At 43.8% G+C, this 13,041-nt stretch overlaps 1 protein-coding gene across 2 annotated transcripts in view; it reads left to right on the top strand.

Annotated features, from left to right (window-relative positions):
• The first annotated feature begins 2,134 nt into the window (after window positions 1-2,134).
• The window catches only part of TIAM2 (TIAM Rac1 associated GEF 2), a 110,121-nt gene continuing 99,214 nt past the window's right edge, over window positions 2,135-13,041 (top strand). For both annotated transcript variants that reach the window (XM_068551744.1, XM_068551742.1), the window contains exons 1-3: window positions 2,135-2,221; window positions 5,600-6,766; window positions 12,177-12,612. In XM_068551744.1, the coding sequence (XP_068407845.1) occupies window positions 5,606-6,766; window positions 12,177-12,612 (1,597 nt within the window). In that variant the 5' untranslated portion in view covers window positions 2,135-2,221; window positions 5,600-5,605. The remainder of the gene's footprint in view (window positions 2,222-5,599; window positions 6,767-12,176; window positions 12,613-13,041) is intronic.

Genomic DNA, 13,041 nt, shown 5'->3' with positions numbered 1-13,041 from the left:
GGCCTGACAAAGAGCCGCGCAGGAGACTTTCACCTGTGGGTCATCACCAGACCTTGGTCTTGATGAAAGTACACAAGCACAAAGGCTCACACCCATCAGCTTACTGTGTGAGGTCTCAGACCCGGCAGCTGGGAGCTTCTCTGGCCACTTTTAGTTCCTATGTTAAAAGAGTGTAGCTGAGAAAAGACAGACAACTCAGGTTTTGAAGTTTCAAAAGGTGGGGTTCTTGTGTTCTAGCTCCCGTGTCAGAGGTATCACGGGGGCCACTTTTTAGTGGCAGCTCAACCAGTGGCTCTCCTGCCTTTTAGATGTTTGGGAGAGCTGCTCACGGGAAGGTGTGGTCAGTAACGTAGTAGGTACCATTTCAGACCTAGTTAGTTAGATGCTGGCCTCAGTCTTTATCAAGACTGTTAGATCTCCTGCTGATGCCTAAGTGGGAAATCTTTGACATTTAAAAATTTTTTTGTCAATTTAAAATGTCTGTGTGTGGATTGTCCCAGATAGGCTTGTGTCTTTGGCCTCATTGGACATACTTAGGTCCCGTGCCAGTGCTTCACGAACTTTAAAAGTCACCATCGAACCCTCCAAAGAAGCTATACAAGTGGCTAATAAACCATGAAAAAATGCTCAACATCACTAATCATTAGGGAAATGCAAATCAAAACCACAGTAAGATATCATCTCATACTGTAGGATGGCCACTATATAAAACAAACAAATAGAAAATCACAAGTATTGGTGAAGATGTAAAGAAGTTAGAAGTCTGTGAACTGTTGGTGGGAATGTAAAATGGTGCCGCTGCTATGGAAAACAGTATGGTGGCGCCTTGAAAAATGAAAAATAGGATTACCATATGATCCAGCAATTCCATTTCTGGGTATATACCCAAAGGAAGTAAAAGCAGAGTATTGAAGAGATATTTGTATACCTATGTTCATAACAGCATTATTCACAACGGCCAAGAGGTAGAAAGCGGTCTCTAGGTATCCATTTACAGATGAATGGATAAACAAATTGTGTACACATACAATGGAATATCATTCAGCCTTAAAAAGGAAGGAAATTCTGATGCATGCTGCAACACAGATGAGCCTCGAAGACGTTATGCTAAATGAAATAAGCCAGTCACAAACAACAAATCCTGTGTGATTCCGCTTACATAATGTACCTAGAACTATCAAATTCATAGAGACAGAAAACAGAATGGTTGTTACAAGGGGCTGGGGAGATGGGGGAGAGGGTGAGGTGGGGAGTTGTTTAATGTACGGAGATTTAGTTTTGCGAGATGAAAAGCATTCTGGAGATGGACTGCATAATGATGTGAACGTGTTTCGCATTACTGTCTGTACACTTGAAATTGGTTCAGATGGTAAATGTTACATGTGTTGTACCACAATTACAAATAAAAAATTTTTTTAAGAGGAAAAAAGTCACTAGTGGCCCCTCACTGCTCTGCTCGCTCTGTCTGTGGCGGAAATAAAGGGCTTTGTGTCCGGCAGTGAGCACAGCCACATGGCAGCACCCCAAGCCCCCCCTCTTTCCCTCAAAGGTGGGCTTCCTGCCTGTAGCCTTGCGCAGTGAGACCCAAGCAGGTGCTGGGGAAAACCTTTTCATCTCATCGACCGGGTCCGCCTCTCTGACACGCATTATTTTAGCCAAGGGCTGTTTCCCTGTGACTCTACATTTTGGGTTTTGTTTTTGCTGCTTCGTCAAATGGGGAACAGGGACCCGTTCTCGCCACACCAGGACGATGCTTCTACAAGTTGTTTTCCTAGTGGTGGTGACAGATGAGCCATGACTCAGGGCAGCACTTTCACCTGCTCTGCCCTGAAACAAAGGCGTACATTTGAATGCAGACTGTGTGGAGCGAAAGGCCTTTGCAAGGTGGGGGGGAGGGGTGGGGGGAGGGGGGAGGGGTGGGGGAGGGGTTGGTCCTGGCCTCCTTCACATCTTCCAAACAACCCCCATGGATCACACCGCTCACAGACATTCCATTTATTATTTTGACAGGGATTCTGGGCACCTGTTGTTTCTTCAGGTAATTTACATGAAACCTTTGTTTAATGGGTGTAAAACGCTTGACAGAGTTTACTCCTATTTCTGTTTTTCAGGATCATTTCATGGACTCACTCCTCTCACTTGCTAGCCATGCTGCCTCACTCCCAGGACCCTGTCAAGTCGACTGACCATTAATCTCCCTCAACGCACAAACCAGACTGCAGTAAGTCCTGCTCCTGGGAGCTGCGGTTCATGTCTAGTTGCAAGACTGTGATTTAGGGGACTAGTAAAGGTTTAATTATTTGTTCCCATTATTTGCGTTTTAAACTGTGTTTGATAATTGCCACCAAAGAAACGTCAGCCCTTTTGAATTTTGTGGCTGTACATTCTTAGGAACAAAAGAGTTAAAGTGAAAAACCTACTACATATATGTGGAAACATGACTGGAAGCATCACCTCCAACTTGCCTCAAACAGTGGTATACTGGTTAGAATAAAAAACTGAGGGTGGGGTGCGGGGGGGGGAGGTTTGGATCAAGTTTCACCTTGAATTTGGCTTAACTAATAGACTCCTTAAGCAAATTGGGGTTTTAGAGGGAATTGAAAGAATCTAACAGTTTTTTTTCTTTTATTTTTTTTAATTTTTTTTAAATTGCTTTACAATGGTGTGTTAGTTTCTGCTTTATTAACAAAGTGAATCAGCTATACATATACATATATCCCCATATCCCCTCCCTCTTGCGTCTCCCTCCCACCCTCCCTATCCCACCCCTCTAGGTGGTCACAAAGCACCGAGCTGATCTCCCTGTGCTATGCGGCTGCTTCCCACTAGCTATCTATTTTACATTTGGTAGTGTATATATGTCCATGCAACTCTCTCACTTCGTCCCAGCTTACCCTTCCCCCTCCCCGGTCCTCAAGTCCAATCTCTACGTCTGCGTCTTTATTCCTGTCCTGCCCGTAGGTTCTTCAGAACCTTTTTTTTTTTTAGAGTCCATATATATGTGTTAGCATACAGTATTTGTTTTTCTCTTTCTGACTTACTTCACTCTGTATGACAGACTCTAGGTCCATCCACCTCACTACAAATAGCTCAATATCATTTCTTTTTATGGCTGAGTAATATTCCATTGTATATATGTGCCACATCTTCTTTATCCATTCATCTGTTGATGGACACTTAGGTTGCTTCCATGTCCTGGCTATTGTAAATAGAGCTGCAGTGAACATTGTGGTACATGACTCTTTTTGAATTATGGATTTCTCAGGGTATATGCCCAGTAGTGGGATTGCTGGGTCGTATGGTAGCTCTATTTTTAGTTTTTTAAGGAACCTCCATACTGTTCTCCATAGTGGTTGTATTAATTTACATTCCCACCAACAGTGCAAGAGGGTTCCCTTTTCTCCACACCCTCTCCAGCATTTATTGTTTGTAGACTTTTTGATGATGGTCATTCTGACTGGTGTGAGGTGATACCTCACTGTAGTTTTGATTTGCATTTCTCTAATGATTAGTGATGTTGAGTATCCTTTCATGTGTTTGTTGGCAATCTGTATATCTTCTTTGGAGAAATGTCTGCTTAGGTCTTCTGCCCATTTTTGGATTGGGTTGTTCGTTTTTTTTGATATTGAGCTGCATGAGCTGCTTGTATATTTTGGAGATTAATCCTTACTCAGTTGCTTCGTTGGCAAATAGTTTCTCCCATTCTAAGGGCTGTCTTTTCGTCTTGTTTATAGTTTCTTTTGCTGTGCAAAAGTTTTAAGTTTTATTAGGTCCCATTTGTTTATTTTTGTTTTTATTTCCATTTCTCTAGGAAGTGGGTCAAAAAGGATCTTGCTGTGATTTATGTCAGAGTGTTCTTCCTATGTTTTCCTCTAAGAGTTTTATAGTGTCTGGCCTTACATTTAGGTCTTTAATCCATTTTGAATTTATTTTTGTGTATGGTGCTAGGGAGTGTTCTAATTTCATTCTTTTACATGTAGCTGTCCAGTTTTCCCAGTACCACTTATTGAAGAGGCTGTCTTTTCTCCAATGTCTATTCTTGCCTCCTTTATCAAAGATAAAGTGACCATAGGTGCATGGGTTTATCTCTGGGCTTTCTATCCTGTTCCATTGATCTATATTTCTGTTTCTGTGCCAGTACCAGACTGTCTTGATTACTGTAGCTTTGTAGTATAGTCTGAAGTCAGGGAGTCTGATTCCTCCAACTCCATTTTTTGTTCTCAAGATTGCTTTGGCTATTCAGGGTCTTTTGTGTTTCCATACAAATTGTGAAATTTTTTCTTCTAGTTCTGTGAAAAATGCCATTGGTTGCTTGATAGGGATTGCATTGAATCTGTAGATTGCTTTGGGTAGTATGGTCATTTTCACAATGTTGATTCTTCCAATCCAAGAACATGGTATATCTCTCCATCTGTTGGTATCATCTTTAATTTCTTTAATCAGTCTCTTATAGTTTTCTGTATACAGGTCTTTTGTCTTCTTAGGTAGGTTTATTCCTAGGTATTTTATTCTTTTTTGTTGCAATGGTAAATGGGAGTGTTCCCTTAATTTCTCTTTCAGATTTTTCGTCATTAGTGTATAGGAATGCAAGAGATTTCTGTGCATTAATTTTGTATCCTGCAACTTTACCAGATTCATTGATTAGCTCTAGGAGTTTTCTGGTAGCATCTTTAGGATTCTCTATGTATAGTATCATGTCATCTGCAAACAGTGACAGTTTTACTTCTTTCCGATTTGGATTCCTTTTGTTTCTTTTTCTTCTCTGATTGCTGTGGCTAAAACTTCCAAAACTACGTTGAATCATAGTGGTGAGAGTGGGTTTTTTTTCTTTTAATACTCACATTCTAACAAGTCAGCTTCAGACTTTTTTCTATTATCAGGTTCTAAAGTGAGAACCCTTAAAGTCTTTAGAAAAGCTCTAGAGATGTTTCATTAAAATGTTTTTCTGTCCCAAATGAGAGCTTGTATTTTCCTCCCCTTTTTTCCATCTCAGTTTAGTTGTTGAGAACTTCTACTCCTTATCCTTTTCGATATCCTACTCTGTGTGGCACATGAAAGCTCCAACATAGTATGGTACCCAGAGTCATGTTATTACAAATGTGATCATTTTTCAGCAGTAATCACTTATACTGGGGTATGGTATGAGCTCTTCCAGTAGCTTATATATAATGAAAATATATCTGTGTGGTCACTGAAAAATCATTACATTGGAGTGACAGAGTAAAGATATTTTCCCCTCATTTTTCTCTTCAAGAATCATTGGTTCAAAACCTCCCAGTACCAAGCTTATAGGAGGTCTCTGCCTTAAGCTGATTGCTATGCCTGTTCAGTTTCTGAATTAACATCAGACAACAGATTGTGTGCTTAAAATCACTAGCACAGGAGCGGGCAGTACTGTTTATCTGGCTGATGACATGCATTTTAGGAGGAGAACCAATTCCGTAAGTCACTCTTGTCCCTACGTCTCTGAGTTGTGTCAGGTTCAGAAAGAAGTTGCTTGGTTCCTTTGTCATGTGAAGAACGTATTTTTAGAAAGTTCTGTCATAGTGGAAGGTAATTTAGGTCGTGACTCTTACTGCTGCTACTGTTCTTAATTTAGGTTAAAATGGGGAACTCCGAGAGTCAGTACACCCTTCAAGGATCTAAAAATCATAGCAATACTATTACTGGTGCTAAGCAAAAGCCTTGCTCCCTGAAAATCCGTGGCCTTCATGCAAAGGATGACAAGTCATTGCACGGATGGGGTCACGGAAGCAGCGGAGCCGGGTACAAGTCCAGGTCGCTGGCCCGAAGCTGCCTTTCTCACTTCAAGAGCAATCAGCCTTATGCATCCCGACCGGGTGGTCCCTCGTGCAAAGTCTCCAAAGGCAGTGCCTACTCCAAGCACAGGACAAATGCCTCGGGATCGGATTTCCAGGGCAACGATGCTGCTTTCTCCCCCGAGAACGGCTTCCACTACGTCGGGCACCCACCGGCGGATAACCACGCGGCCTCGAGGGACTGCAATGGGCACCTTCTCAACTGCTACGGCGGGGACGAGAGCGTCGCGTCCACCCCTCCCGGCGAGGACCGCAAGAGCCCCAGGGTGCTTATCAAGACGCTGGGCAAGCTGGACGGCTGCCTCCGGGTGGAATTCCACAGCGGCGGCCCGCACAGCGCCGCGGCCCCGGGGGCCTCGGGCGGCCCCGTGCAGCTGCTGCGCTACTCGGCCGGCTCCCCGCCCAGCCCGCGCGCCTCCCCCGCCGCCGCCGCCGCCGCGCGCTCGCGCTCCAGCAAGGGCAGCTCGCTCAGCTCCGAGTCCTCCTGGTACGACTCGCCCTGGGGCCCGGCCGGCGAGGTCAGCGAGGCCGAGGGCTCCTTCGCGGCGCCCGGCACACCCGAGCCCGAGCCCGAGCCCGGCCTCCACGCCGGCTTCCCGCCCAGGGACGCTCCAAAGCCTTTCAGCCAAAGCGCCTCCCTCTCGTCCCTCCGGGAACCCTACCCGGACGCCACCCTGGGGAGCCTGGGCCCCGCGACCCTGCGGCTCTCCGACGACTACATGGGCCCGCGCGCCAGCCTCAGCGCCCGCGTCTCCTTCGCCTCCGACATGGACGTGCCGGCCCGCGTGGAGCGCGGGGAGCCCGGGCAGTTCGCATCCTTCACCCTTCCCTGCCGCAAGTCCAGGGCCCTGGGCGAGGAGCCGTCCAAGAAGGACACCCTGAAAGCCAGGATGCGCCGCATCAGCGACTGGACGGGAAGCCTTTCCAGAAAGAAAAGAAGACTCCAGGTGAGTCAGGCTTGGAGCGCCAGGAAAGATGCTCTTCGGTTTTCTATCTGCAAAATGGGGAAGTTAGCAGTAGCTACTGCAGAGCGTGTCCTGAGGCTTAAATGAGCTCGTGAGAGGGAAGAGTTTAGCCTAAGACATGGCACGTCTTGTTTGCAGGGGTGTGTGTGTGTGTGTGTTTTCTTGTTTTCCTTTTGCTTCAGATGTGCATTTTCACTCTTAACCCTCGACTTCAGTCTCCCGGATTCTGTCCAGTCTCGTCTCCCGGACTCTGGTATGAACCCCACAGGCCGCATCCCAAGACCTGGCCAAACGGTTCTTAGAAAGGACAGTGTTGGAGAGACTTCCCCAATGAATTGGTTATCTGAGTATTTTGCTAGAGCTCATTCTTAAAGCCTAAACAGAAAGGAAGAGAGAGAGATCGTTGTCATTTTTGGAGGAGTAGTCTTGCTGAGCGCGATATTACTTTGGAGAAATTAAAATTCCTGTTGTTCAGTTGGTACATCGGGAAAAAAAATGTGGGTGATCTATCTATGTGTATAATCTCACCACCTCCTCATGGGGGAAGCTAACAGTTTGAAAACATCTTGACCTAAGTACATGGAATAGCAAAAGTATGATGATGTTGAGAAAATAAGAATCATGATGACAGTAATCCTTGTAATGGCATATCAAGTTTGAACAGGGGAAACAAAATGACTTCGACATCAGGAAGGAAAGTAATAGTTTGCCTCCTTAGGTAACGAGATTTCTAGGTTTTCAGTTGCTTGCTCTTTGTTTTTTTTTTTTTACTTTTAATTATTTATAGAAGGGAGAAAATTTTTTTTTTTTTTTAAACTCAGTGTAAGTCAGATTGTTAAAGGAAATTTGAATGACCAGTTTGTCTCTAGTAGAATTGCATTTAAACCATCCTAGATAGATATATACTTATAAAATTACATAGAGCTTTAGGGATAGAAAATAACTTCCCTGAGCAGATTGTTTCAGATCTATAAAATTTACCATTAGTTATTTCCTTCTTATGTATAAGGTCCTTGCCCCCCTGCCCCCAAATTGTACTTTATACCCTTTTCTTCTCCTCCTCTACACAGAGACGAAGAATAGATGATTGTTGTCCTATTATAGAACTCTTCATACCCCTGAATGTAGTCATTTGCTCCCTCCTTACTTGTTACTTCTTCATGCTAAAGTGCTAAGTGCTGTAGTAGAGATTTCTTTGACTTTTTTTTCTCGGCTGCCATTTCCCAAACAACTGACAGCAGTCAGGCATAATTGGAGAGAGAGCGCCTACTTTCTGGGGAGCTGCAGTCCCACACAGACAGCTTTCCCGTCTGTTTGATGCAAGTGTTGTGTTGTCGACTAGTGTTCATCTCTCATTTGCTGCGGCCCTTAAGCCTGTTCCTCCACATCTCTTATTTGCATGTTTCTCATCTGTGCTTGTGGCCTGGCTTACGCCCGGCTCTGCTGTGTCTCATTCCGTTTCCATTCAGGTCCAAAGCAGACCCTTTGCCACTGTGAACTGACCACATTCTGCCCCATGCAGGACCTTCCTGCCCAGCCACCCTGGGAAGTGAACCTCCTTCAAGTCTGTATCATCCAAAGATTTAACTGGATGATCTGTAAGCCTGTGAAGTTAAGAACAGACTGGTTACAATCAAAGAATCTGAATTTGAAAGCTAGAAAGGACTCCCCCTCATTTTAAAATGAAGAAACTAATGTTCAAGGAGTTTGAAGACACATGGCTCGTTAGGGGAGAAGCCAGGGCCAAAGCCACTTCTGCTAAAGCTCAAAGGTGTGCCTTTTCCACCTAGCCACATGGCCAAGGTACTGTTGATAGCCACTAGTAATTACTTGGGGGTTACTGAATATTAAGATAATAAACTATCTTGTAGTTTTGAAAAGTGGCCTGTGAAGGCAGCTTTTGAGTTTTGCTTGTGTCAAATTTTGATAATTTATGAAGGTGAGTACTTTTTTGGTAAGTATGCCACATCCATTGGCTATGCCTTTGCTTTTTTGTTTTTTGTTTTTTTGTTTTGTTTTGTTTGGCTGCACCATGCAGCTTCTGGGATCTCAGTTCCCTGACCAGGGATTGAACCCGAGTCACCGGGCCACCAGGGAACTCTGGCCTTTGTTTTTCTTTTACAATTGAACGTGAAGACAAAGCTTGGATCCTTAAAAAACGTAGTCAGTGCATAGCAGCAAAGTTTGTGACAGTATACTAGAGTAAGGACCAAATGCTTATCCTCTTACACACACAGACTTCTGTATGCCAGCAGGGCTTATTAGCCTTGGAAAATCTTCCTATGATGGGTAGACATATTTGTTTTGACTTTTTAGAAAAAAGTGATGTAAAAAGAGCAGTCCTTTTTTTATAGGGCTTTCAACCACTCGGGGAGTTAGAGCCTGAAAGCAGATTAATCAGTGGAAAAACTTACATAGCTGAGAAAGAATATCACACTATTCAAAGCTAGAGGGAGGGGGAGGGAACACACATGTGCTGGAGAAGAGCATGTGTTTGATGCTGGTAAACTATTCATATTAATGCAGCTTTGCTGAGACCTGTGAGGCCTTACTCCTGTCCTGGGTAAACTTTCCATTCTGTCAGTCAGGGTGGGCTAGGTTATGCGGAGGTAACAAAAAGCCCTCAATTCTCTGAGGTTTAGCACAAGCAAAGTCTATGTCTCATTGAAGCTGCATTGTTCTCTGGTCTGCATTGTTCCTCTCTGGGACCCCAGGTCCACAGAGCAGTTACCATCTGGCACACCGCAAGCCTCTGTGGCAGAGGGAGAAAGAACCGTGTGTTGGCTTTTGAAGCGCCCACTCAGGGGTGACACATTTCACTTCTGTTTGCATTTATTGGCCAAAGCAAGTCACATGACTTTGCCTAACTCCAGGGGAGGGGGGTGGGGAGTAGGGAATGGTCCAGGGGAGGACCAGATATATTTGAGACCAGATATATTTGAGGGGTAGCAGTGACTACTACTGCAGAGTTTCTTACAGAGGAGATTCAGGACACAGAGACTCCGGCTTTCTGACCATCTTAATTTTAGGCTGTCACTGCCCTTTGAGGGCTACATAGTCACAGGGAATTTCTGCAGAGGACCAGTGGTCGTTACTGTGAAAAGGACAATAGCATATGAAGAATGACGTGGTAAGTTTGGTACTTTTTCCTAGAGAGTGAGGAATAGTGATAAGAGTTTTCCTTTAGCTCCAAAGGAATTTAGTGACATCTCTTGAATTCCTCTCTACTCTTTGCTGTAATGCTCTTGTCATCGTTATGTTATCCATTGTTTACGATTATCCAGCAGGGGTGGAAATGGAAATCAGACTTCTTTATGTACATGTCTAGTATAGCACCTTAGTTTCACACCCGTAACGCAGTGATCAGGAAATCCAGCTGAGACTATTTAGGAACTGTCCTCCCTCCCTCCCTCCCTCCCTCCCTCCCTTCCTTCCTATTAGCCTGAAAATGAGTCACTAGCTATTAGGATTCTAGATAGGATGCTTTACAAATTTATTAGAGACCAGGAAAGTTCATGTCTGTGTATAAGAATCAGTTATGGATGCTAAAATGCGATCTTTCTCCATTTGTCAAGGAGGAAATTTTGTCTTGCTTTGCTCCAGTTGAACATTTAAAAGTTAGCGCTGTGACTTAAGTCTCCCCCTTCTGAGAAACCATGTCAGGAGTGCTAACAGGTTACACTTAAGTTTGCCACTTGATGCCTTTCTCTGGCAGGGCTCCGCTTGGTTTGAAACACCCCATTATAGCTCTAGCTGGGTAGCAGAGGCAACCCCAGTGTTTTGGGGCTGTGAGTCAGAGAGTCCTATTTATAGCTGAAATAATGTCAATACTAGCTAAATGAGAAGTAAGTATTCCTTCATCTCCTAAGAACTTTTGAAGAGCAACAAAGTGACAATTGAAAAGGAAAAAAAAAAACCCTTAAACTATTTTGAAAGTTTCCTGTCCAAGTGACTCACGGCAGCTGGCTTATTTGCTCTGTTCTTGCATAAGCATCAGTGTATAAATAAATCTGACTATGGGACATAGTATAAACAGAGCGGAAGATAATATTTTCATTAGTAATAGCTATGTTTGGGGCTCAGTTGCTTGTAGCCCTTGGGTATTTAGAAGCACTTTTCTATTGATGATTGTCCTGCAAAAGATAGCAACTAATTGCGACTTGATTTCTGGATGAAGTTTCTGAAAAGAAAACCCCTCCACACAGGGGAATATTCAAAATAAGGTCTTTAGTCAATGGTCCTTGATCCTGTTTTCCCTCCTTTTTATTTTAATGGAGAAGGAAAACCCGCTAGCGTCTGAGTAGATGAGTAGCGTCTCTCTGCAGAGTTGCCTTAATCTAAGCTGTAAGTTTGCAATGTCAGTGTCTTTTAAGTCATAAATTAGCTCACTTTCTGCTGAAAAATTTCCTTACTGCTATTGACCAATGAATGGTCTCTATGCAAGTTATTCTTCTTGAATGTCTAGACTTCTAATCTAGACGTGAGAGGAAACCTTTGTGTTTTCATCTCTGTACACGGCCAATTCACTATTCGGTGCATGTTGTCCTCAGGGGGGCAGCGGTTATTAGAATAAATATTAATTTTATTTAGAACTGCCTGTGTCTGATTTTGTGGCAGAATAAATATTAAAGAATCATGCTTTGGTATTCCCAGTGCTTGAAATAAAATAGGTGTTCAAATAAAACAATGTGAATGAATTAATAGTACATTCCTTTCATGAAAGAATGCCCAAAGTAAAAAATATTTGTTACGAAGTAAAAGCTGCAGTTGCTAACCACTACCCTTTGTGGTTAAGGAACCCCAGGTGCGTGGTTTTCACTATCCAAAGAGGGAAACTACGATGCTAGAGATCTCAATCTCTAGACCTTGGAAGGGGGTGAGAAGCTGAGACACTGTTCACTGTGGGGAGAGGAAGAAAAGTTTGTATAAAACCACACCCTCCTTGATCCTGGAACTAGTGCTTTTCTAATTTAGCTTAAAAATGATCCAGAAGAAAAACAAGACTGCAAGAACATGAACTCTTTCCCGGAAGATACTGATTCACAATTAGCAAAGAAGTATCAGTCCAGAAATCTTCGCTAGTGTGTTTTGAATATGCTAGTTCATTTTTTGATGGTAACTGTAGGTTAGATTTAGGATAGTCAGGGTTATTTGGTTTACATTTTTTAAGCATTGATTCCACAGGCTATACGTTGGGTTGAGCAATACTGTTTCTATAATTCTTTCTGATTTTCAGACTTGATGATTAAAGATGCATTAAAAAAAAAAAAAAGAATCTTGCTTTGCAGCAGTAGTATTAGCAAACGACACTCTTAACACGTATGCCGTATTGGGGAAGGGGTGCTTTGGTCATATGTAACCTCTGATGGGTGGTTATCTATGTTGCTCACAGGAGCCGAGATCCAAGGAGGGCAGTGACTACTTTGACAGTCGCTCGGATGGGCTGAATGTGGACATGCAGGGGCCCTCCCAGGCATCTGCATCCCTGTGGTCAGGGGGCTCGGCTCAGATCCTGTCCCACAGAAGCGAATCCGCTCACGCGATCGGCAGCGATCCGCTCCAACAGAACATTTACGAGAATTTCATGCGAGAGCTGGAAATGAGCAGGACCAACACGGAGAACCTCGAAACGTCCTCAGAGACCGCCGAATCCAGCAGCGATTCGCTCAGCTCTTTGGAGCAACTGGACCTGCTCTTTGAGAAGGAACAGGGGGTGGTGCGCAAAGCCGGCTGGCTCTTCTTCAAACCCCTCGTCACTCTGCAGAAGGAAAGGAAGCTGGAGCTGGTGGCTCGGAGGAAATGGAAACAGTACTGGGTGACACTTAAAGGTAAGTGATCGTCACCACCCAGAGAGCCCCTGGGGTCCTTTCCTCCGCTGTCCTCTTTCCTAGGAAGTGTCAGTGAGTGCAGTGTTGACCTGAGTTCATGTGAAGGCATCTGATCCAGAATCTACCAGCCTGCTTTCCTACAAATACCTTCTCAAACCTGTATAATATGGCTCACTTAACATTCGTATGCATTATTCATTCTCACAAGTAATGATTGAATTTAATAACTATTGCTCATTATTGTATAGGTATTTCTGTACCATTCTTTAATACTTTTCCTGCATCTGGGGGGTGGGAGGGGAGCCCCAAATAAGTTACCAAACGTAGTTTAGTTATTTGGAATATAGATCATGAATTTCTGTGCATGTTCAAAACTCCAAAGAGGTATCCTTCCCAGCTTGTACAACTAAGAATTTCATCTGCATTATT

The sequence above is a fragment of the Eschrichtius robustus genome, chromosome 9, assembly GCF_028021215.1.
Source record: "Eschrichtius robustus isolate mEscRob2 chromosome 9, mEscRob2.pri, whole genome shotgun sequence".
NCBI lineage: Eukaryota > Metazoa > Chordata > Mammalia > Artiodactyla > Eschrichtiidae > Eschrichtius > Eschrichtius robustus.
This window is presented reverse-complemented; position numbering and strand designations above follow the sequence as displayed.